The sequence below is a fragment of the Salminus brasiliensis genome, chromosome 21 (genome assembly GCF_030463535.1).
Source record: "Salminus brasiliensis chromosome 21, fSalBra1.hap2, whole genome shotgun sequence".
NCBI classification, from domain to species: domain Eukaryota; kingdom Metazoa; phylum Chordata; class Actinopteri; order Characiformes; family Bryconidae; genus Salminus; species Salminus brasiliensis.
This window is the reverse complement of record NC_132898.1, coordinates 2601950-2628042: the sequence shown is the minus strand read 5'-3', so window position 1 is coordinate 2628042 and position 26093 is coordinate 2601950. Positions and strand designations below refer to the sequence as shown.

At 42.0% G+C, this 26093-nt stretch overlaps 1 protein-coding gene across 2 annotated transcripts; it reads right to left on the bottom strand.

Moving 5' to 3' along the window:
* Positions 1 to 230: 230 nt before the first annotated feature.
* On the bottom strand, positions 231 to 24363 carry nisch (nischarin). 2 transcript variants are annotated; one of them, XM_072665736.1, is made up of 21 exons: positions 24159 to 24363; positions 21923 to 22006; positions 21628 to 21810; positions 18933 to 18981; positions 18192 to 18355; positions 17160 to 17255; positions 16980 to 17075; positions 16697 to 16849; positions 15614 to 15682; positions 15326 to 15511; positions 15110 to 15238; positions 14296 to 14409; positions 12323 to 12440; positions 9941 to 10056; positions 8995 to 9065; positions 6809 to 8098; positions 5689 to 5875; positions 5035 to 5185; positions 4753 to 4881; positions 3686 to 3847; positions 231 to 2883 (listed from the first exon to the last, which is right to left on the bottom strand). In XM_072665736.1, exons 1-21 carry the CDS (start codon positions 24237 to 24239, stop codon positions 2255 to 2257), a joined length of 4257 nt encoding a protein of 1418 aa, XP_072521837.1. In that variant the 5' UTR covers positions 24240 to 24363; the 3' UTR covers positions 231 to 2254. The 2 variants fall into 2 exon arrangements, with proteins under 2 accessions (XP_072521837.1, XP_072521838.1); XM_072665737.1 differs by lacking the exons at positions 231 to 2883; positions 3686 to 3847; positions 4753 to 4881; ... (2 more) ...; positions 6809 to 8098; positions 8995 to 9065 and having other exon boundaries at positions 9965 to 10056; positions 12315 to 12440.
* Between the last annotated feature and the right edge of the window lie 1730 nt (positions 24364 to 26093).

Sequence of the window (26093 nt, the reverse complement as noted above, 5' to 3'; positions counted from 1 at the left end):
CACTGGCCGGTACTTACCCAAAGTGGTCCAAGTAAGGATAACTGGTGAACTGGAAGACAGGGGCATGGGCACCCAGGGATCTCACTGATGTGCCAAAAGAGGGCCCACCTTGTCACCAATCCGTGGCTAACGTCATAGAGGTTTTGGAGGCATGAGGGGGACTGAGGCAGGTGGTTTTAATGATATGGCTGACTGGTGTATATTACAGTCAGACATAAAGGACACGTGTGTTGCTTTAAACACATTTATTCTTAAAAATTCAAAAAGTGCATGTTCAGTTCCTAATTTACATCCCAATAATAATCTCACAAACTGTTGAGCCGAGATTCATCGAGCCACAACATCCTGTAAACACTCGTAAGATGGCTAGAGATGGAAAATTCAGGGGTGGAAAGTAAAAGCTCCACCCCAGGATTTTGTTCCAACTGCCTGGGCGGCTAAGCTGTAGCAAAGCTGCCCAGGCAGTTGGATCTAAATCCTGGGGTGGATCTCCGCTCTCTCATTTCGCTTAGCCCTAGCAGAGCTGCCCAGACAGCTGGATCAAAATCCTGGGGCGGATCTCCGCTCTCTCATTTAGCTTAGCCCTAGCAGAGCTGCCCAGGCAGCTGGATCAAAATCCTGGGGCGGATCTCCGCTCTCTCATTTAGCTTAGCCCTAGCAGAGCTGCCCAGGCAGCTGGATCAAAATCCTGGGGCGGATCTCCGCTCTCTCATTTAGCTTAGCCCTAGCAGAGCTGCCCAGACAGCTGGATCAAAATCCTGGGGCGGATCTCTGCTCTTTTATTTCGCTTAGCCCTAGCAGAGCTGCCCAGAGAGTTGGAACAAAACCCTGGGACGAATTCTTTCATTCCTGGACCTGAATTTTCCATCTTTAAAGATTTCTTTCCCCATTTGTGTGATGTGCAACCTTGAGATCTAAACAGTACAACTCAAAGTAACTTCTAAAAAGGTTGAAACCCTTTAAAAACGCAAAATTAAAATCAGCTAGGAAAAGCTTTTGTCCAAAAATTGAAGACATTTACACTTAATTATAATTAAAATACCAATAATAATACTGTTTGAAATGTAAAATAACACACAGAATTCACATAGTTCTCCTCAGTCATTTACATGTTGTGGATTGTGCACAGCAGCAGATAAATAAGAGCGAAAGCAGCGCGGAAAGACAAGCCAAAGTTCGAAGCCTGATATGAAAGAAAATATTACACTCGTGTGGACTCTATACACAACTTCCCAGGATGCATTGGTTTCGAAAGAGGTTAAAACAAGTAAAAATGAGCAGATGTGTGTGAGAGGGTGTGTGTATCTGTTTGCATATCATTGCTGTCAAAAATGGGTTCTTAGCACAAAAGCACAGTAGAACCACTTCTACGGTTCTCAGTGTGCTCTCTAAAGAACCTGCCAGTGAACCAGGTTCATAAAGAAGTTGTGAAGAACCTCAAAAAAAAGTCCTAAGAAGAACATTTAAACTGCTACAGAACCTTCTTGTTAAGTTAGGTGAGGGTTCTCAAATTGGTTCCTAGGGATCTGGTGACGGTCCACATTTTTGCTCTGTCCGTACGTATTGCGCGTTAGGTTGGAGCAAACCTCTTAGCCATCTGGCGGTCCATGAAGTAGTGGTTCTCTTAAAAATAACTTTAAAAAGTGCTACAAAGGGTTTTTTGAGCGACGGTTTAGAAGAACCACTTTTGCCGCCATAAAGAACCACATGGAGATGGTTGTAATGGAGATACGGAAGCTTCGTAGGGTGCTCCTCGTAGGGAATGCAGTGGTCAGTACCCACCAAAAGTGCTCCAAGGAAGGACAGCTGTAGAACCGGCGACAGGGTCATGGGGGATCAATGTTCATGGTAAAGGCCCTGATGCTCCCGCAATTTGCAGGGTGTGAATGTACGAAGCTGTCTAGATACTACAGAGCACCTTTAGAGGTTTTAGATGTTTGCACTAGAGATTAGTGTGAGTATGGAGAACCTTTTAAAGGTCTAACGGACCATCTTGTGATTAAAGGTTCTTCACCAAGACATCTCGTTTAAAAGCATGGACCTGTATGGAAGTGGTTCTTCTATGGCATCCCTCAGAGAACCATCTGTAGCAGCCCAAATGTAATCCTTGAACTCTTCAGTTGACAGCAATGTGTGTGTGTGTGTGTGTGTGTGTGTGTTTGTTTTCGTGCATTCAAGTAGAGGGGGTGACTGTTCCTGTTCTCCCTTTGTACTGCATGGTGAAAAACCACAAAGCACATGAGCTCTCCACGCTTTAACCAGTGAGCTCCACTGGAAGCTCGCGGCTGCACAGCGCCTCCCACTGTCGGGCCAGTAGCGAGATCAGCCTCTCCCTACTCTCTGCCCCTGGCACAAAGATGCACCACTGGACCTCACTCTCAGCCCCACCGTTTCCCTGCATCCTGTCCCCCCTCGCCTGCTCATCTGCAAAGTGGTCCATGGTGAGATGGCAGAGGAGATCTGGACCAGGAACGTCGTCAAAGACCAGAGTGAGCGCCTGAGGGTAAGTCTGGTATCCCATGAGCACCCGGTCCAGGTCGCGGATCCGCCGGGCATCGGTGAGGCAGTACTTGTCCCTCTGGGGCGGCTCTTTCGCAAATTCGGGCAGTGGGTAGCTGATGTAGTCCTCGTCCAGCAGAAAGACGTCCGTGCTGGTGAGGATGAGGGTCTTGGGCTGCAGCAGATGCTGCTTCTCGGATGAAGGGCCTGGAACGCTCCGCACCTGGAACACCAGCACGTAGAAGAGGATGTTGAAGGACTGAGAAGATCCCTGAGGGCCCTTTCTCTCTGCCACGATGAAGGTGAGGTCTCCAATCTCCTCTTCGCTCGGGTACACAAACTTCACCTTGCTTGAGTGGACCAGCTCGTAATTCTCCATTTTACCTGGTTTGGATTGAAGCCAGAGAGTATTAGCTTAGCATGGGTGGATCATTCAGAGAGATTTACTGAAACCTGCTCAGAGTAGAAGGTTGGAGGAAGAAACGTAACCCTTATAAATGTAGTGTGAAAATGAAATATTTCTCATTTTAAAATTACTGTAGTAATATTACATGACTATTTAATTTATAGTAGTGTGTTGTGTTGGTGGTACGAGTGGATCAGATACAGATACAGTGCTGCTGGACTGAGAACAGTCCACCAACCAGACCTATCCAGCCAGCAGCGTCCTGTGGGCAGCATCCTGATGAAGGTCCAGAGGATGACCAACACAAACTGTGCAGCAGCAGATCAGAGAGCTTCAGTCTCTGACTTTACCTTCATCTACAAGGTGGACCAACTAGGTAGAAGTGTCTAATAGAGAGTGGACAGTGAGTGGACAGACAGATACAATGTTTAAACACCCCAGCAGCACTGCTGCGCCTGATCCACCACTCGTACCACCAGCCCAACACACACGCCACTACCAGGCCAGTCAGTGTCACTACTGTCAGTGCTGATAATGACCCACCACCCAAATACTACAGTCTGGTCTGTGGTGGTCAGTGCAGTGTCCTGAGCATTGAAGAACAAACAGGGTAAAAAGAGGCTGATAACAGAGTCTGCAGAGAAACAGATGGATACAGTCTGGACTAATTCAACTACACAGTGCTCCTATATGGTCAGTGGAGCTGACAGAATGGACAGTGAGGTTTTTTTTCTGGGAGATGTTGCTTATATTGTGTTGATTTCCAGATCTCCTCCATACCTGTGCTCTTCTTCCCAAACTGAGTGTAGAAGTCTTGCTCAGAGGGCTCTGGTGAGGGCACTTTCTCCAGCAAGGACAACACGGTCATCAGCTGCTGGAGAAAGTGGTGTGTACTGTAGCTGTCTCTGGTCAGGCAGGAGATGATGTGCTCTGCAGAGGGCCCTTAATAAAGGAAAGAGAGGGGTATTTTTTGCTAACATTAGGCTACTCAAGCGTGAATGTGAAATATAAGCTCCCCAGACGAACAACAGGTCACCTTGCAGGTTTAAGGTGATAGTAACTTCAGGGCTCCTGCAGATGGCGCTATAAAAGGTTATAAATACCTGCGGTGTGTGCGCGCGTGAGTGAGGGTCTCACTGGATGTGTGGAAAATGGGTCGCAAAGAAGATACAGTTAATGCTTGACTAAAAGGAGTGATTTCAGCATTTGGGTGTGGCCAAAGACCAGGTGTATGGAAGCGTACGGTCATACGGGTCTACCAGCAGTGGCAGAAATCAGAGTCTACAGGACGTTCTCCTCAGAACTGCGGCCGAAATACGAATCCTTGAAGCCCGCCAGCAGTCCCTGTGCATTAGTTTTGTCTTTCGGCAACGATTCAGAGGAGAATTTCCTGTAGGCTGGGATTTCTGCCACTGCCGGTAGACCCGTATGACCATATGCTCCCACATACCTGGTCTTTGGCCATACTCAAATTCTAAAAATCACCCCTTTACTGTATCTGCCTTGCGACCTCTGTTGTACCACCTCTTCTCAATCTGTAAATCCCCTCACTCGCACTCCCCGCAGGGATTCATAGCCTTTACGTTCAGAGCAACCTCATGCAGCACCATCTGCAGGAGGCTAAAGTTACTACCACCTTAAACACGCAAGGTGCTCTTTTTTTTATTTGGAGAGCTTACAATCAATTTATATAGCTGTCTATATGTTGCCTGGTTAACATTTAGATCATGTTATGTCAAATGTTGCTAATCTGATTAACTTCCAGCGTTCTGGGGTCCTCACTGGTTTCTCAGGCTTCCTCTGGGCAGCTTCAGTTCCTCACATCTCATCTACTTTACTCTACTCACCAACCACTCTGAAGTACTGGTCAAACAGCCCCACGTTCACGCTCTGCAGCTCATTCAGTTTCATTGCGAAGCAGAAAGAGATGAGGAAATCTGCATCCTTGTGCTCTGATGGGTGCCAGCTCCACATCACTGCATGAAGAAAGGGTTGAGATGCCATTTTTAGTTTTAGTGTGAGAGCAACAAACTTGGGGATTAGTTGTGGAAGCTACGGGTTAGCCATGAAAGGTCCGTTTGTCCGTTTTCTTGACTTGCTGAAAGGAAGTGGCAAAAGGGAGCACTCACTAGCTTGGTCACTGAGGGAGGACGCAGCATCGTCCAAGATGAAATACACAGCTTTGGTGGACAACATGATGCAGGCGGTCATCTCCACATCGGGGGATTTGTAGAAGAGCACAGACGTCCAGAGGATGTGCTTCAACTCTTCGTTCTCCACCTGTGTAGAAGAACAAGACCGGCTGAGACCTGCTGACTCTTAAACCTGTGATTTTACTGAAGAGAAGAACCAGTGGCTCAAATGATGGCCCACTGGGGGTTGGGTGGGGTTGTCTTGTGATGAACTAGATGGAACAGGCTGTGCTACACTGGAACAGTGAAGTACAGCAGGTGTCAGTTCTTATACTGTGGTATTATGCATACATATGCCGTCTGACAACGTAAATCTGACAGCAAGATATCCTCTGATAGCACCAGGCAGGGGTGACCTCATTATGATCTGATTGTGTTTCTGAAGTCACAAAGCCTAAAACGGTCAAATTTAGCCATACTTTGATTTAATTATATTACTACCATTGAAAAAAACTGGAGAAATGCATTTAAGTATTTATGATATTATCACGCCCTACATATAATCTAATAAAAAAATTACAAAATATAATAAAGACAAAGCTAAAGATCGTAGATCCATCAAGCTTGTTCCAAGTCACACAAATCACGCACCTCAGCAATGTTGTCATGGAAGAAGGTGACGAGGTCCTCGCCCCTCAGGGAGGAAAGGTAATGGAGGGAGGAAGAGAGAGACAGGTGGCAGGGACTCTGGTTTTCGTCTGAAAGCTGCTGGATGAGCGTCTCACCAGGGTACAGCAGAGACAGGGTTAAGTGGGGCTTCGGCAGGTCCTGAGGAACACTTGGAGGAGAAAGAAATTGACTTTTTACACCATAATTATGAAAATGCAGAAACATGGTAATTTCTAAAATAGGCCCCTGGCGATTACATAACCCTCATCTAAAGCCTGAGTCTTATATAAAAGCAGCCAAAGACAGTTTTGTCCAGTAGATGGCAGTATTGAGAAACTGCTGTTCACAGTCAATGGGGTCTCATTTCTAAAGCTCATTTTATATAATAATAATAATAATAATAAAGAAATAAAGAAAGAAAGTAGTTTTCAAGCCACTGAATGTGCAGGGTGGCTAAGGGTGACAAATAAGACAAATCAGTAAATTGACTGATCAATAAATTAGTAAATAAATATTTTGAATGGACAAAAACCAGCAATATTTTTAAAAGTGCTACATATTTAGGTGTTACATAACTTTTTAAAAAGATATTTATATAAAAAAGAATCTAAAAATATGCAGGAAATAAAATAAATATATACATAAATAATACATAATTAATTTATTAATTAATAAATTATAGACAAACTTTCAGCTCCTTGTTACTATGTTGTTACCATGCTGTTTTTTACTTTTTGTCATCTGGTAGTACAAAAGCTCCACACTGATCTGGATGAAAGTCTTTTTACATCGATAGATTTGCCATAGATTTTTACCTTCTCCTGTAAAGCTGCCATTTTGGAGATCTGCGATCTAAAAAAGCTCTATAATTGGTCAAACTCTATAAAAAGTAAATAAGTCTTGTTTATGCTGAATGTCATTATTCAGTGCTCTCAGAACTTTACACTCAGAAAAGCATCCTTTAATTTATCATAATAAGTAGCCCTACTGACCACCCCTAGTTCAAGCACTTGCTTCTCTCCTCGACACCTCTGTGCAGAGAAACTGCAAACAGAATGAGAGGCATTTACGAAGGGTGTGTGCAAGACGGACATTCCCCTACCTCTTTTTCTCCACTCTCTGGGAGGTTTTGCTGGGCGTGGTGCACTTCAGTCGTCTGGTCTGCAGCAGAGCGATGGTCTTGATGTCCCTGAGGCTGGCACGGAACTGGCTGAACTGCCTCAAGAACAAGAACTTGTCGTGGGGCAGAGCAAAAACAACAGCCAGATGGTCATGCCCGGCCATGAGCTCTAGGACATGGCCGTTACAAAAACGATGGGCGACGGAGTTGCTTTGGTCAACGCAACCATGTTTGGGGTTGAGCAAGGTGGACGCCAAAGGGATACGGGTCAACTTGGCGCAGGAGCGTAGACGTGTTCCTTCGGTCGAGTCTTTTGAGGCCAGGGCCGCAAAGTCCACCTTCAGGACGCAGAGGTGGCGCGTGGTGAGGAACAGGACCAAGGGGATGGAGGTGTGGCTTTCATGGAGCGTAGACAGGACATCTGAGGGTACAGAACCCTGCCGTGGATGGTTCGGGATTTCCCGACTGGGCGTAAACAACGAGGCGCGGTCCAGGACGTGAACCAGCAGTCCACTTTTGACTCCGATATCGTTCTCCTCGATTTCCCAGGAGTTTAGGAACTGCTGAATGAACAGCTGGATGCTGGAGGATGCACTTGCTTGTCCACCAGAAGGTGTACTCATAAGCAGCTCTACGTGGGAATGCATCTCCTTCAAATTCTGGCCATCTGAAAAGAAGTACCACCACTTCGGGTCACTGGACCTTACCTTCAAGGAGATGCAGGTGTCTGGAATGTCGAACTGAAAAGCCTCGATGTCCGAGTATGGCACCATCAACCCTATCTCAAGGCTGTCCGTTAGCTCGCGCACGCTGCTCGGCAGATCTTTGGGCCGCGTCTGGAAAACGACCAACAAGCTCTCAGTGGCTGCCAAACAGCACGTCCTCTGGCTCACACCGGCATCGTGAGCCACGCTGATGCAGTGACACCACACAAGCAAATTTATTCGAAAACCTGCCCTTTCCACATCCTCCAGTTCCTTGTCCTGAACCGTGGAAGAAGAAGAGGAGCAGCCCATGATGTCCTCGCATTTGTCCAGACCCATCTCAAAATACCCTCCTCCGGAGTCAGGGCTGCCCTGATGAGTCACTTCGAGAGAGGTCGTCCTGCACTGCCTGGGGGATGTCCTCTCGCTGTCAGCTTGGGAAATTGACGCAGACAGCAAGGTCTGGAAATCCAAGTTGTTGGTGGAGTAGGAGAGATAACAGAAGGGAAGAACCGGCGTGGAGAGTCTGCTGGTCCAGGATTCCGGGTCTTCTTTGCAGTAAAAGCATCTAAACCACAGAGAATGTGTGTTATTAGGGCTAAGAGAGTAATTGATTGGTTTGGTTTTTTTTAGGAATCATCTCAGATGTGCAGATCTAATTATGGAGATCATCATCATCATCAGAGAAATGTTCAGGTTTCCCAACCCTGGTCCTGGAGAACCCTCTGCCCTGCAGCTGCTGCATAATCTATTATAGAGATACCTAATACACTATAATGACAGAAGTATTGGGACACCTCTTCCTTTATTGGTTCTTCTAAAATCAAGGGTATAAAAAAAGTCCAGAGAAGTCTGTCCAGAGAAGAAAACTTTCTACTAGATTTTGGAGGAGCACTGCTGTGAGAATTTGATTGCATTTGGCCACAACAGCGTTAGTGAGGTCAGGATGTTGGATAATGATGATCACCACCTTACCTCATCATCGACAACTCCACAACTCATCCCAAAGGTATTCCAGAGAACATGGTCCTTCCACTGCTCCACAGTTCAATACTGGGGGGATTTATATCCCTCTAGCCCACGCCTGGCATTAGACAGCATGGTGCCAATAGCTTCATGTGCAAGTCTTTGATTCTCTAAACTCCCAGAGCCTTCCTACCCTTCCAGCATCTCTCCGTTCATTAGCATTTTCTTCAAATACAGTCCGGATTTGCCTCCCTTCACACATTATTTAACATGCAAAAGTCTTCAGGCTGCTCTGGCTGGTATTTACTGTTATTTATGACTGTCCTCTGTGGACATACTGTGTCCCACAGTGCTCGGTATTGCCACTATAACTCAAAATGAAGGTTTCTGTATTACTGCACCGCTGCCACCAACGAGAAATCTGTTAGTGTAGTTTTGGGACTGTGCATAAAACAACTGTATCTGAAGTCGAAATATGAGAACTATAGAAGAACTGACCCTGAGCTGTCGAACGTCAGTGACTCGCAAGGGATCTCGGGAGATGAGCAGCTTCCAAGTTGTGTTTTAACCTGTAACGCATCAAACCAGGACGATTACATGAGAAAACTGATCCTGTCAAAAGCTTTGCCAAACAAACAAACAAAAAAAAATCCTTGATCTGAGCCTGGAAATTCATCTTTCATCATTTACATATTCTTCTATAATATATAATTTATAAACATTACACTTCAAAAGGTTAATAAAAGTTAATAAAATAATTTCAGATCTTTTTTATTATTATTATTCAGTTTATAGGTTTTGATATGCATGGAAATGCACAAACAAATTAATGTCAAAATTATTAGAAAAAAAATATATATATTAAACAACAGATTTTGATCCAACAGCAACAATATAGATTCTTTGAAACTGAAAACAAGGAACAATCCTTAATTTTGGGTTTTTAGTATGTACTATAAATCTTATATTAAGAAATACAACATTTCAATAAGATTCATGATTATTTCACTTGCAGAGATAAAATATGCATAACAAACTCAAAAAAAACTGGAAATCTATATCCTTATAGTCAGACATGGAAAAAAAACGCCAGATGTAACTAGAGTTAGTTATCTATTAGCTATAGAACATCTATTAATACTCAGTGTGGCCTAGAAAAACTGTTTCCTTGAGCTGAAGGGTAGAATACCCCGGACAGCATGCCCCAAAAGAGTTTGGGGGTGTTCCCCTCAGTCAGGGGGTGTAACATTTGGGCACTTTGGACTGGCTTAGATTGGATTTTACCCAATTTAGGGGGTTCCAACTCATGTGAACTCCCCTTATGTCCTCTATTACTAAAGGAAACAGTACACACATAACTAAGAAAGCCACCAATCCTTCATATGTAATATAATAATAACAATAATAATAATTTAAAAAAAAGTTAGCAGACTCTGCTCTTTACCTGAGGTGGTTCCTCACATGACGAGTTATATTTAATACAGCATCGCTGGGGAAGTGTAGAGTCCACATGAGTCGATATCTCTTTGGTAACAAAGGCTTCATCTTTGCAGGCTACTTCTGCAGAAGGACGAAAGGGTCACTGTGCCGCAGAGGACCAGATAAACTGATAGCACATATCATGCAAGAATTCTGTGTGCACCTCACTGCCTAGCAGGGATACAGCAGGCAAAAGGACATCTTTTCATATCCAGTCAAAAGTTTGGACACACCTGGTTGAATGTGTGCTGATCATCATGTTCAAAACATTTGATCTAAAAGCTAGAGCGACTGTATTTTTGATTTTAAAAACGTGGACGCGTGAGCATCCACCTTAGTTAGGATGCCGTGGCTGGGGCGAGGCCAGGGGGGGGTTGAAGTAGGCCTAAGTTGTAGGCCCCGCCATCCACAACATCCTAACCAGAGGTGTCAAGTAACGAAGTACAAATACTTAAGTAGAAATGTTGGTTATTTATATTTTACTGGAGTAATTATTTATTTTCCACACTTTTTACTTCTACTCCTTACATTTTAAAAACAGCCACATTACTCCTATTTCTTTTCTGTTTGTTTTCATTCCGGCTCGTCATTCTTCTAAAATTGTTAATGCTCAGTAGAGCACAGAGACGCTCCTTTAATAGAGCTGATATTACTGAAATGCTTCATTTTCAATGGGCAGATCTGCAGCTGAAACAGGAGCCTAGTGCAGCCCAACATTTTTAACATCAACATTTTAATAGAACATTCTCCTCATTGTGACTTTTAGAGAAATGGGTTTTTGGGGAGGGGGAGGGGGGTGCACTATAGACCCCTGTGGCGCAGCCTAAGCTTTCGGCCTTTGTTTTGCTTCCATTACTTTTACTTTTCTACTTGAAGTAGTTTTAAAGTGTGTCCAGTGTCCTCTTTTCTGGCATCTGGATCAAATGTTTTGAGGATTATGATGATGATGAAGATCAGCACCCCTTCAACCTCCAAACCTTTGACCGGTGCTGTAGATTTAAAGCAAAAACAGGCAGACAGCAAAACGTGAAGATAAATCTGAGCAAATATTTGGGCTAGAAAAGCTCATTTCACCTGTAATTTTTCTACGAAAGCACTCTTTGGTAAGCATGAGTTTCTGAACCGTGTTCACTGAGACCTGTAAACTTCAGTTTGAGACCATCAGATAAGACCAAACAACAATCCAGACCCCAAACCTCCTCAAAACCGACCCATGATGTTAACATGTTCCCACCTGACCTTCCATCTTCATGGTTCTAGTTCTAAGTCATTTTACTAGAGCTCTGCTACACAACACTGACACAGTCATATCAACCCATACACCTGCTTCCTTCACACTATGCTGTAAATGCTGAAAATCACTCCTTTCAGCCAATTATTAACTGTATTAACTGCTTTGCGACCCCTTTCCCACACATCCAACGAGACCCTCACTGCACTGTACCACCTCTTCTCAATCTATCAATCCCCTCACTCGCACACCCGCAGGTATTTATAGGCTGATCATCCTTGTGCAGCGCCATCTGCAGGAGCCTGATGTTACCAGCTCATTTTCCATCCAGGGAGCTTACAAATCAATCCCATCTGGATTAAAATCTTACATTTATCAGCAGCATTTTTTAATATCTGCAGCAGAATAAGCAGAATATTTAATTTTAGACATTAAGCAGTTTAATACACCTGGTTCTTTGCCTTTAAAGACCTTGACCTTGCATTTACAGTTCAAAACATTCAATTCCAACATTTCCACCAGTAATTCGGTCTATCTTGTGGTCAAATATGTACAGGGGTACAACTCCTGAAATGACCAGCGCCCCCTATTGGGTCTGGCAGCAAATCATTTTCTATTGCAGCTTCAGATCCAGTGTATCGCATCTATTTTTATTTATTATAATAAGCTGCTCAGTTGCTGATCAAATGTGAGGTGTCCACATGGAAGTACTGCTAACCAGTTTGCCGACAAACACTATAAAAATTCCACTAAATTGTTCATTGAAATACCGACAAAACTGAGCAAATGTAAAACAGTGACATCAGGAGGTAACTTGGGGCTGGAACCTGCAAGATCACATTATACTATAATATATATACTATTATTATATATATATACACTATTATATTACTACTATATACTATAATATATACACTATTATATATATATAATATAAAAGCCAGAAGTCATCAATGGGTTTAAGATAATTTAAGCTAATTAAGCCAACAGTGGTTTTAGTTACAAAACACAGAAACTCAATGAAAAATACATTTTAAGTAAGTCTTAATGAATTCAACACCAGAACCCTGTTTCTGTGAGCACCTCCATCCAGCAGCCTGATACATACATGATTACCTTGGCTGGAGCTGGCAAAGTGCGACAGAGGGGGAGAGGAAGACGGCGGTGCAGCGAGAGAGCAAGAGGAGGATGAGGACTTTGACCCACCCTCAGCGTGTTTGGGGACATCACTGATCTGACAACGACAACAGCAAGCACTGCTGTTAAGCACAAAAACCTGGAGCTGCACAAGATCATCGCTGGTTATTCATCACTGCAAGCGTTCACATGACCCAACACAGAGGGGAGAGATAGGACAGGATTTTATCACACTGTGATATTTGATCATTCTGTTTTCTTGATGCAGAAAATATGCTTTAATGAGAATATCGTGGATACAGTGGGTGCATAAAGACCACTGATTAACTGCATGTTTAATTACAGAGAGTGTAATCAGTCCTGCTTAACTGGATGGATTCAGCAAATTCGGAGTATTGTTTTTGGACAGCCGTTTTTGAAATCTGCTGCTGCATAAATTCTTTTATCTATAGGTCAAAATATTGTGATACATATTATGCATTGTAAAAATATCTTAATAATTGGGATATAATATTTTTAACATATCGCCCACCCCTAACTGTACATCATTTCGGTCAAAGATACTGCAGGCTGACCTTTAGCTATACACAGGATTGTCTAGGGTAGTTTCAATTAAAAATACAGCGATACTCATAACTGTACTTGGTCCTTGATGCACAACACTTTACTTCAGAGACTGCAGTCACCATAAACTGTTCATATGGCAAACATTGCTCTAGGTGAGAAGTGATATTAAATAAACATTTTAAAATGTTGTTTAAAAATTAATTAAATAAATAAAAAATGCAAATACATTACTTTAATCAGATATAATCGAGACTTAGTAAACACAATAAAATCCCTTAAAACGTTCCTTCAAGCCACATTCAGAGTTGCTGCAGTCACCCATAAACCTTTTTACAGGAGAAAGAATTTAATTTTTTTTTTTTTTTTAAATGTTACATGTCAATGTTAGGGCTGGGCAGTATGACCAAAAATGTGTATCATGGTCATTTTTATAATTTTGCCATTTTCGCAGTATAATCACAGCATTTTAAATTTGTTTATATATTATTTTGTTATTATTATTATTTTATTTATTTATTTTAGTATTATTTTTTTGTTATCATTTATTATTAATTATTTATTTTCTACCAGTAAAAATTACTTTGAAAATGGACTAACTCCCTTTTTTTTAAACTTAAATCCTTTACAGGTCTTTATAGGTTAACAGTGGCTGACTTTACTACTAATACACACATTTAACAACTAAAGTACAAAGATTTTTTTTTTTTTGCCAGTAAAATTGCCAAAAAATATATATTTTTCTTAATTGCCTTCTTTTTAAATGAGAATATCAACAGTATTCTAGGAATAGTAGGCCTTATAGGTCTTTAACAGTGGCTTACTTTGCTACTAACACACATTTTTAACAATAAAAGTGTATATTAAATATTTCTTTAATGCGCAAAGCAGAACTAAATAAGGAAGAGACATAAACCTGTTTATAACTACTGCTGCATTTTTAACGCTGCTCTTAAAAGTTTATGAACTGATCTTTAGAAAGAAATGTGTGTAGTTCTGTTTTACCCCAGAAAGCGTTTAGCTTCTCTACATTACTGTAGCGTGTTCAGAAAGTTTGCATTATGATTAATTATAGAATAATAAAGCTAGAATTCAGAGGGTTTATACAGCAAGGCTGACTGCAGAACACACGCTGAACGTTCAGCTTCTCAAAACAGCTTCACCTGGAATAAAAATAGGGGTTTTGGGGACGGCATACAATGCAAGTAAAGCACTAGAGCTCAGGAAGAGGAACCAAAAGTTTGACGTCATGACCTAGAAAGAGCAGAACGTACAGAACAGCGAACACCATGACATTTCCCATCATTCTGACTGCATCATCTCCAACACTACACAGAGAGCCGCTAATCGGATCACAGCGTGTAACAGGGGGCGGGAATCTCTCTTACCTTTTTTTCATTGTTTGCCATCCTGTCTTTCACTTCTTTGGCTTTCTGAATGGCTTTCAGCACTTCAACAGTGTCCAGCTCCTTCTCAGTGGTTACGGTGCCATCTAAGCAGACCTTCAGACAAAAGCACATTCAATGGACCCATCAGTACAATTCAACATCACACCAGCAAGACTTTATTTTCTTACAGTCCTGGGCAAAGCTTATATACACAAGGCACCCAATTCAAGTCAATGTTAGGGCTGGGCAATATGACCAAAATGTGTATCATGGTAATTATTATGACTTTGCTATTTTCACAGTATAATCACAGCATTTTAAATTTGTTCATATTTTATTTTTTATTTACTATATATTATTTTTTGTTATTATTTCTTTTCTGCCAGTAAAATAGACCATCTGCCTTCTTTTTAAACTAGAATCTTTATAGGTCTTTATAGGTTAGCAGAGGCTGACTTTATTACTAATACACATTTTTACACAGAATTGTTTTGTTAGCGTGCAAAACAGAACTGAATAGTTGTTGTTTTAGTTAACAGCTTAAAAACATAACTAAAAATAGTTTAATTTGTTTTTTTATTCAGAATTTATTATTATTAAATTTAAAATCAAATTTTAAGCACAGACCGTAGGTAAGCTTAGCTCCTGTGCTTAGCAACACAATACCAGAAGTTCATAAACCAAACTAGTTTCAGGCAGGAAACAAGAGCTGCACTGCAGAAAAAAACAGAACCCACAACAACCAACACACACACACACACACACACACACACACACACACACACACACACACACGTAAGCATGCAAGAGTTACCTCCGAGGCCCTGTCCCAGAACTGCGCCAGGACTTTAGTTCTGTAGTCAGGAATAATGCACATGGGATTGTTGGTAAGGCAGAGTTTCTCCAAACAGGGAAGAGTCCCAATGTGCTTAATTTCATCCAGCTATAAAAGAAAAGCAGAACACATGAACACTGACCCGGCTCGCCGAGTAAGCCTCTTAACTGAGCCTCTTAAAAGCAGAAGCAATACCTGTGCTAGTCTGTTACTGCTTAAGTCCAGATTCACCAGGGAGTAGAGTTTACTGAGACCAGAAAGGGTTTCCAGCTGATTGCCGGCCAAGTTCAGGGTCTTGATGTTTCCAAGCTTGGTGTGAACACCCTCCAGAACCGTGAGCTTGTTGTAGGACAAGTCCAAGTGGACCAGGTTGTACAGATGCTACAAATATGTTGAAATCATCAGTGAGAAGCTGGCGAATCGAAGACTGGGGCAAAGGAAGATGTGTAGGCCTATGCGAACTAATCAAACATCCAAACCTACCTGGAGATTTTCCACCAACGTCAGCTCATTGTGACTAAGATCTAGGAATTCAACTTCGGGGATCAGTTTCTGAAAGCGCAAGAGACACACGGTTTAACAGCTTTACTTTTAAAAGATTAACTTATAATTATTATTTGACATATATTTGATTTGATAAATACAAATTAACTTATTTGTATAGCTTTTTACAACTGCTGTCATCACAGAGCAGTTTTACAGAATCAGTAAGAAGACAAGAAATCAACACTATAAGAAGACATGAAAACCCAACTCAACTATTTATAAATATTGATAAGCGTCACCGAACCACCAAAACTAATACTGCTCAGGTGTGCAGCATAATCTTAATATCATAAAATAATAATCATTATAATCAAAATATAGCATAACTGATATAATCAGATTATTGATGGTAAGAGTAATTTCTGTTGATGGCAGATACATATGTATATATATATATATATATATATATATATATATATATATATATATATATATATATACATACATACACACACACACACACACACACACACACAGACAGAAAATTGAGATACATGGTTTTCATTGGAAAGCAGATATACATACACACTAAACAGTATTTATAATATGTTTATTATACAATTATTAATATAATCCACTGTAATTAAGAATTACTATTTGAAAATATGTCTGAACCCATTATGAACATTTATGGCTACTTCTAATTTCTTCACAGCTCCATTCACCAACTCCGCTTTCTTTGACCCAAAATTTGTATGGGCTAAATCAACATATCATAAGCATGCCAGCAACTTCTCAGTACAAAAGCTGCATTATCAATAATAGTCTTTGCTCTTTATGGATAAACAATAACATTTAATTAATTAAATATAAAAAAAAACACCACACATCAAAAGGACAACTGTCTACTTAGCACAATAAGCCAAGCACAATTATAACATGCCCTGTGCAAGTACACTTACATACCTCACGCTATTTATGCCATTCAACACCAACTGGCCAAAACACTGGATCAAGTGTTTGGAGCAAAAACCTGCCACTTCTGCACGACATTTAATACACAACTAACTCACTGCTCACCACAGACTCGTCGATGCTGCAGATGAAATTGCGGCTCATGTCAAGGGTGGTCAACATCTTCCATGTTGGAATGATTGCAGTCACAGGGCAGTCTATGGCCACACCTTCTGGTTCCCACTGGGCAAACTCTGCAGACTCTGGAACTAAAATTTCCTACCCAGCACAAAAAGGCACAGCTATTAATGTGCAGGTTTTGAGGGAATTGACGGCACTGAAGAAATGCAAAGTAAACAAAGCCTTTTTAATACTGCAGCCTTTAGCTTTGGTCGGGTAAGTAAGGTACCTTCATAGAAGCAGCCGAGAGGTGAATGCTGAGTGTTGCCAGGGTGGGCTTCAACGAAGGGAGTCCCTTTATCTGTGCGGAACTGCAGTCGGTTATCTGAGGGACCGTACAGAGATACTCCATTAAGATATGAATACATAATCAATGCAAAGAGGAAAATACAGTATACTTACTCCTTACCTCGATTTGGAGCAGAGATTTAAAGACAGAGAGGTCGAACTGTAGACTGTGTTCCTCAATGTTGCTAGTGCCCACAACTCCTTTAGTTCCAGGGATCTGTGTAAACACACACACGGAAATGTTAACAGTGTTGCACGACATGGCACAATAAACAGGGGGTGGAGTCTCAGCGGTGGGCTCTGGTATAAAACTGGGAATCCAGAGTTTGTCGATCTAATCTCTGTCTGCTGGATCAGTAGCTCAGACGAATGGAAACCCACTGAAATGCACACACCCCCTCTACTGTGGGCAGGAGAGTCTGTTTCATGGTAAAATTCTTGACGATTTCAAAATACGGGAAACTTACTGTAAACAGTAACTCACTGTAGAGTGAAACGAGAGGCAGGGCCTTCATTTTGGAAGAAACAATGAATCCCAATGTCCCAATACTTTTGTCAAGATTCAGATTAATGTTCAATATTTCCTATACAAAATGTCTTTTTTGATTCCACATCATTTTAATTCAGTGCAGACTTTGGATCCAAGCCTAACCCACCCCATCTGATCCATCCAATTTCAAGCACTGAAGTTCTTGATTGACTTCAAAGGTACCTGGTTTACTGGGGTGTTTTGATTGTCTGATCTGGGTTGAAGTTGAAAGTGGTTTCCACACAGGGTGGTTAATAAAAGATGCTCAGATGAGACTTAAACATATTAATAATAACATTTCCAGAAACTGTTTTTATTTCCTGTAGGTTTTGACACTGTATTCAAACATCTAACAGCAAACATAGCCTATCAGTTCACATATAAAAAGTGAAAGTATTTCACTGCAGCATTCAAGAAACCTCACATTCTACAATTATAAAATTCCAGTTCAATTATAAAAGCATCTAAAAAAATTCATTTTACTTTGAGCCTAGCATATCACCCCTAAATTACGTGCCTGAATTATGCATAAAAACATGCGTCCATTCGTTTTATTTGGTTGGGGAGTTCTTTAAGCTCAACAACATTCTCATGAAGGACAAAGCAGCAAAGCAAATCTGAAACCTTGAGATATTTGAGCCGGCAGGCGAAGTCCAGTATGTGTCCTAGATCTGCCTTGGCATCTCCATTGGCGCAGGTCGGCTTGGCGAGCTTCAGCTGTTGGGTGATGGCGTAGAGCTGCAGCGGCCTCAACAGAAACACTTCACCAGCAACTAACAGCTGCTCACCTGCAAGAAGAATAAAGCCTAGTCTGAAAAAAGTTGTTGTTTTTTTTTTTTAATTAAAGGCTCTAGAATGACAACCTGCTTTTTCCGTCACACTGCTGAATCATGGGAGTTCTATGGTAAAATAACAGGGTGGTAAATAGGCTTTACCATAACGTCACATTTGCTATAAGTCTAAATATTTGTGGACACCCCTTATAACGAATGCATTCGGCTACTTTACGCTGCACCCACTGCTGACACAGATGTGCAAATGCACACTATCCCCTGTAGGGAAGTACTGCCAATTGAATAGGTCTCCCTGGAGCAGAGAGTAAACAGGAACCTATTGGTACAATGCCCAATACCCATTGATGAGGTGATGGTGTGGAAGGGTGGCGTCCTGACCTCACTAACAATGCTCTGGTCACTCAATGCAATCAAACTCTTACAGCTATGCTTCTCCAAAATCTAGTAAAAAGCTTTTTTCCCTGGACAGTAGAGACTAAAGTTTTTTAATAGCTTTGATTTAAATAAATGAGCAGGTGTCCCAAGACTTTTGTCTATATAGTGTACTAATGGGATTAGTGTAAATACGTACCTCTGTGGAACAGATCTTCTGCCAGTGTTGCTGCAATGCCATTGATTTCCTGATAACAAGGACATATTTCCAAATATTACTGGTGGTTACTGTTATTACGGACTCTTCATTGACCTGACATCCCATTGATTGAGTACACAGTTAGCCCTTTATGCTTTCAAGCCCTGCAGCATTTCATGAGGAAAGCACGCTGGTTGCACTCAAGGCCTGTGATCAGGCTCATATTACAGCCCCCTCCTTTCACCATGGAGACACAGCACACTCATGCAAAGGAAAGAGCCTCTAAAAACAGCATTATCCCCCAACACCCAACACTTCACTTCACTTCACTTCACTTTGCATACGCCTGCGTCAGATTCTGAATCTCCTACATTTCCATCAATCACTGACCCAACAAACAGGCTGGTTTAAGCCTGACTGCAGACTCGTCCCTCCCAGTGCTTTCTTATCTGCAGCGTCTTCATGTCATTGCAGCTTTTGGTCTGGTGTAAAAGGGTTCTAAGCCACCATCAACAACTGACTCAATTTCACGCCCTAGATGCACATCAGCAGCATTACTCATGCTTACACATGCTTCTTTAAACTGCAGCCTTTAGAAGTTAATGATCTGCAGAGTCAGTAGAGAATCCAAAGCTAGCAGCCTGAAGATTAACTGTGCTTGGGTTTGAGAAGCAGACACCATCCAGAACTCACCCTGTAGGCTAATATTTGTTCATTTCATACAGAAAAAAAGGAAAAAATGTATCTTCACTGATGCAGTTACTAATTACAGAGCCTGTTTTGAGGGTCATCTCAGTCTACAGTTCTCCTAACTCTCCTAACTCTCCTAACATTTCTTACTTCTGTATCTCAGTTTGATCAACAATCCGTACTGAGTTGAGCCTAAAAACATCAGTAAATAAGCTGCAGCTGAAATGTTTAGTCTGTGGCTCCTCCCCCTTAATCTGTTTACTGTTTATTCCCATTCAATTGTAGGACCCCCCACTCCAATCATCACATGACATCCCCAGATTTAAAGGCTTTTGATAATGAAGTGCTGAGCCCTGGGATTCGAATTCTTGTAATGTTATTCCTCACACTTGATGAGCAGCAGTTAGACCGTAGGGCCGGTCTGCAGCTGTTAGATTACACTATAAAAACACAGCTCTGAGGAAATTTAGCGCTCCCTTCTTTCGCAGACACAGAAATGCACATGGTTTCACCAATTCTGGAGATTTTATCAGATAAAACAACTACTGAAGCAGACATTTTGGCTCTCTAGGGCAGTTGTATCTGACCAGATCCTTGCTCTTGTGGTAAAGGCCAAGAGACGCCTCTATTCTGCGACCCCAAACAAAGGCTAACTGCTAAAATGGAGCTCTGATTGGTACAGTTCCTTTATCCTCAACGTAGGACTACTGTCACACAAGACTTCAGATCCCAGGTCTTTAAATCTGGACATTGATTTGGTTCTCGCTAGAAGTTAAAAGAACAGTTAGTGTCACTCCTACCAAAGATTACAAAGTCCAGGCATGAGGAACTGGATTCAAGGTCCAGATCTAAGGACCTCAACTTTAGATGATGGTCTACTTGGAAGGAGAAGGCGAGAGAATGCGACGTCTGAAGGTACACTCTGTTACTGAGTTACAGGATTAAACCTGTGGCATCCGCCGCCGCAGAAATGCTGACTAGTGAGAAATGCTGACAACCCACAGATGCTTAGTTGTCCGTGTCTATGAGCAAGACGTGATAAAGTCAATGGGGGGAAGTGTCTACAGCTGTGCTGCTGCACATAAACTTCCTGTACAACGTCAAACCTGTTAGAGAAGATTCGCTGCCTTTGCTGTGAATTAACTCATGACATATTTTTTAATGGCTTTGACAGTGATGCTCTGACCTTCCTCAAGAAGGTTCTTCTATTGCCTTGATGAAGTCAAGAAATCTTGAGAAGAACCAAGACTCAAAAGGGGAACCTATGCTCCTTCACCAAGTCTTTCCAGGGCTTCCAGGCTAAGCTACCACACCATGTTGGAGACTGGGGTTTGATTCCCGCTTTGGGTGGCTCTGCTGCGCTACACCAATAAGAGTCGTTGGGCAGGACTCCTAACATTACGTCGGCCCCCCTAATAATAATAGGAGTAACCTTGGATAAGCACCTCTGGATAAGAGCATCAGCTAAATGCCATAAATGTAAATGTACCAATATCCCAAACTGTTCATTCGTCAAACTGGGGTGTTCCAACCAAGGTTTCTTTACCTCCCAATCCAATCTCAATCCGATCACCAATTTACTTACAATAACCTATTTCAATGACGGTAATACTCTGACCTCCTCATGAGGGTTCTTTGTGGTTTTCCAAGGCTTCCAAGCCTGAACACCATCATCTTACTAATATCCTAAACTGTTCATCTGTCAAACTGGCTACCTCTAAACAGGGCTGTACCAATGAAGGTTATTTACCACCTGATTCGGTACGGTCCGAATTTCTTAATGCATAATGTGTAATCTGATCTCCGATTAAAACTCATGACACGTCAGGTTTATGCCTCCTATTATTTTTGATAAATTGATAAACTGTGTAAAAACCATCAAACGTCTGGTTTAAAGAATCTGTTCCAAAGTGCTTTCTCCACAAGCTAATCTATACCCTGGCAAGGTTCCTTCAGAAGGTACCTCCATGAGATAACACGAGTTAAAGCACTTATTAATACTTACATATAAATGGAAAAGCAGAAAGATGGATAAGACTTTAGGGGCAGCCACTGGAAACCTGCTGAGCAGAGTCTGAAGATACACTTCCAGCTCCTTCTGCCTCTTTTCTACAAGGCTTTTGGAATTTTTGCCAATGATCTTCTTAGGAGGCAACAGATGTTTGTCAATCTTCTTCTCTGAAGTGAGCTGCAAGACAGATCATACAGGACTCCAGTACATTAACACTAGGAGAACCCTTCCACCTCCTGTGGAACCAAATTAATAAAATCATCCAGTAGAAACTCTGACTGTGACTAACCTTCTCGTGCAGATCGTGGAAATCACTGTAGCGATGCTTAATAGTCCAGCGGTGGTCTCCAACCTTCACCTCAATGATGTAAACCTAAACAGGATGAGACATTTAGACATTGGACAGATGTTTAGATATGAAACATGCATCCAAATGTTTGTGGACACCTCTTGTAACAACTGCTTTTATGCTTTAGCCCCAACTGCTACGTTTTGTAAAAGTTTATATACTGGTAATACCATCAGCACATATAGTCAAGTCCGTAAGTATTTGGACAGGGACGGTTTGTCATTTTGCATCTGTACACCATCATAAAAGATCTGAAATGAAGCAACTAAGAGAACAAAAAGCAAGCTCAACTGGGTGGAGGTCAGGTGACTGACTCGGCCATTTAAGGTTGCGTTCACTGTTTGTTTTGGGTAATTATCCAACCATACTGCAAAATATCGCCACATCTGACTGAATCGGAGCAGGGAGTGGAGTTCTGCACACTTCAAAACTCATCCTTCTAATCCTTGTGTCAGGGGACCTTCAGTAAAATCAGTAAACAGCAGTTCCCAGTTCCATTAGCATCCATAAATGCCCACTCCTTAACAGTGCCTCCACCATGTTTGACAGATGATGTAGTACTGCTTCAGATTATGAACCCTTCATTTCCTTTTCTACACTCAAGTTGATTTTCCAAATTTTCATCTGTCCAAAGAATCTTGTTCCAGAACTGGGCAGGCTTGTTTTAGGTGTTTGTCAATTAGTCTAATCGGACCTTTCTGTTTTTGAGAGTTACCAGTGGTTTGGATCTTGTTGTAAATACTCTGTATTCACATACAGGACAACTGGCAGTATGTATGGATGAATAAATAATTAAATAAAGAAATAAATAAAGAAATCCAAACTCATTTTCAGACTGATGACGGCCTCCTTCATTTACATCCGCACATTCAGAATTCCCATTAACAGCTAGCAAATGCAAATTCAACACTTGGAATTAACTCCAGAGCTTTTGTTTTCCTCCTTAATCTGCCATGAAACAGGGGAACAGGGCCACACCTGGCCGGTAAAGCGCTCATCAGGCAATTGTCCAATTACTTTTGAGCCTGTGAAACGTGAAAACGGCTGAAACTCCTGACCGGTTAATGCAATGTTTGTATTAAACCTCTTGATGTTTTATTTATTTAATGATTATTTAATTATAATAAATTCAAACCATTACTGCGACTGTCAGCTTGACCCAAGTGTCATTAACATTTACAACAGCAGGCAGCGAGATTACTTTATTGGCAAAAGTATTGGGACACCTGCTCAGCCAGTTTCTTCAGAAATCAAGGGTATTAAAAAGAGCTGATCCTGCTTTTGTTGGAGTAACTGTCTCTACTGTCCAGGGAAGAAGGACAGTTTTGCTACTAGATTTTGGAGGAGCATTGCTGTGAGGATTTGATTGCATTCAGCAACAAGAGCGTTAGGGAGGTCAGGATGTTGGATGATGATGATGATCACCACCCCACCTCATCCCATCCCATCCAAAAGTACTGGATGGAGCTCCACCACCACCACCACCACCATTCCAGAGAGCTCAGTTCTTCCACTGCTCCACAGCTCCTCAATGCTGGGGGGCTTTACACCCCTCTATCGCCAATAGGGTCATCAACGTTGATCTGCTCCAGATATTCCTATTCTGTTGGTAGTAGCTAGTTCTTCTCTACAGGGACTAGAAAAATATGTGCAATGGGTGCAACTTAGATTTGCTAACCTAGTGCTAGCTAGATAATTAAATGCATTTATTAGAAAGGGTGTCCACAAATATTTGGACACAGTGTTTTAGGGTTAGCTTTTTAAATAATAATAATAATAATAATAATAATAATAATAATTATTATTATTATTATTATTATTAATGCAGTTAATACCTTGTTATAAAAGCAGATAAACATAATTAATACACCATAACAGAGAGTAAAGTGAATCTGTAGCTATATTAAATATTAAGCTTATGTAAATGAGCTGGCTGCTCTTCCGTCCGGAGCGCCATTAGCCAGCTAGCTAACTTATTAGCCGGCTACTAGAACCTGAACGACCGAACAGCCCAAATTAGACACAATAACGTATTAAAATCTTCATAAGTTTGACTTTAGAGGCAGCACGTAACCGGTCAAACGAGCTGGAGCTAGCTAACTGTCACAAGGCAGGAGGCAGGAGGCAGGAGGCAGGAGGCAGGAGGCAGGAGGCAGCCGCTCAAACACCCGCTTACAGTGTAGTTCTCCACGGGCTCCGATCCGACGATGCAGACATTCTTCTCAACGTTTTGCTCTGGAAACGCTGAACAATCCATTTCACTCCTAAAACACCGACCCTAAACCATTACGAAACCAGGAGGGTGCTCGGAACGTCTAGCGGACATGTCTCTGTTGACGTTTGCAGCGAAAACGCTCAGCGCCCTCCATCTTTGTTGTGAGTCCTGCAGCCGTTGTTTTGTTCCCCACCCGTATTCCGCCATGTCCCGCCTCCCGCGCGCTGGGATTGGGTGCTAGAAAATGAATATCTGCGCTACGATTGGCTAATGGTTTATATGCGCATGCAAAATGAGCACCGCCAGCCAATCGTAGGCGGCAGGGCGGTGCGTGCCGAAATACAGGTGGGAAATCCTTCATGTTTCCCCCCCCTCCCACATAGCTCAGTGTTTGGAGAGCTGCAGGTCCGTGTGTAGCGCCGCCTGCTGGAGTGGGGATCACTGCGGCCAACGCTACAGCAGAAGTATGGCCAAATAAGTGTGTCAGCAGTAACCAAAGGAAATCTGGACAATGGTATAGGGCAAAGTCTGCAGCTGGGCAGAAGCACTGGTTAGATATTAGGCATGACTGCATGCTGTCATATAATAAAATTTAATTTTTATAAAATTTAATATGACAAAATAAAAACACAAGTAAACACATATAACAAACCGTGATTGCTTTATTTAGCCTAGTCACTTAATCAACAAATTGACCAAATGTACTTACAGATAATTAGTGAAACCAACACTAAAAACATCCAATGTTGAGCCCATCTGACTCTAAAGGTCACGTATAATACACCTATAACACACTTTTATTGAATTTTATTATATTATAAACATTTTATAATGCATGGTTTATGAGCCAAGACCAGGCACCACAGCATTTCTCACCTTCAATAAATGAAATTACAGCCGAGGGTTAAACACAACACACAGTCCTTTACAGCACTGCCGAAATATGAACCTGTGACCTTCAGGAGGGGATTTGGGGTTATGGGGTTGTCGTAATGTATGTTTGATTTGTAGCCCCCAGTGATTTCCCCCCCAAACTTTCTATTCCTCAGTGATGCCTGTATGGACAAAAGTATTGGGACATCTGCTTAATCACTGTTTCTCCTGCTTTTGTTGGAGTAACTGTCTCTGCTGTCCAGGGTTCTTCCCTGGCTTTCTACTATATTCTGGAGGAGCATTTGCAGTGAGGATTTGATTGCAATTAGTGACAAGAGCGATAGTGAGGACAGGATGCTGGATGATGATCACCACCTTACATCATTCCCAATTCCTCAACTCATCCAGCTCAAAAGTACTGGATGGAGCTCCACCATCATTCCAGAGAACACAGTTCTTCCACTGCTCCTCAGCTCCTCAATGCTGGGGGGCTTAATACCCCTCTGCTAGCCCACGCCTGGCATTATTAGGCAATTGGCACTCTTCTACAGGGACTAGACAAGCTGTGCATGTGTGTGCATGTGTGTGTGTGTGTGTGTGTGTGTGTGTGCATTGACACATCTGTGTCAGCAATGGGTGCAACTTCAAGTAGCTAAATGCATTCATTAGAAGGGGTGTCCATAAGTATTTGGACATAAAATGTAGGTAACTTCTCTCTCTCTCTCTCTCTCTATATATATATATATATATATATATGTATATATGTATATATATATATTGGGTGTGTGCTTAATCTGCTTAAAGCTCTGGTTAAAGGTGGGTATTCACAAAACGACGTAGTAGAAGTTGCTCCTGCTTTGTTGTGTTCCAGCCCACCGCACGTACACGGCGTGAATCACGTTTGGCCAAACCTTTGTGCCTTCTGGGCTTAAGACCTGATCTGGGATCAGCTGGGGGTTTCTCACCTAACGCCAGGCAACGCAAGACGCCCGTTGAGGGACGGCGGTTACTGCTTCTAGAACA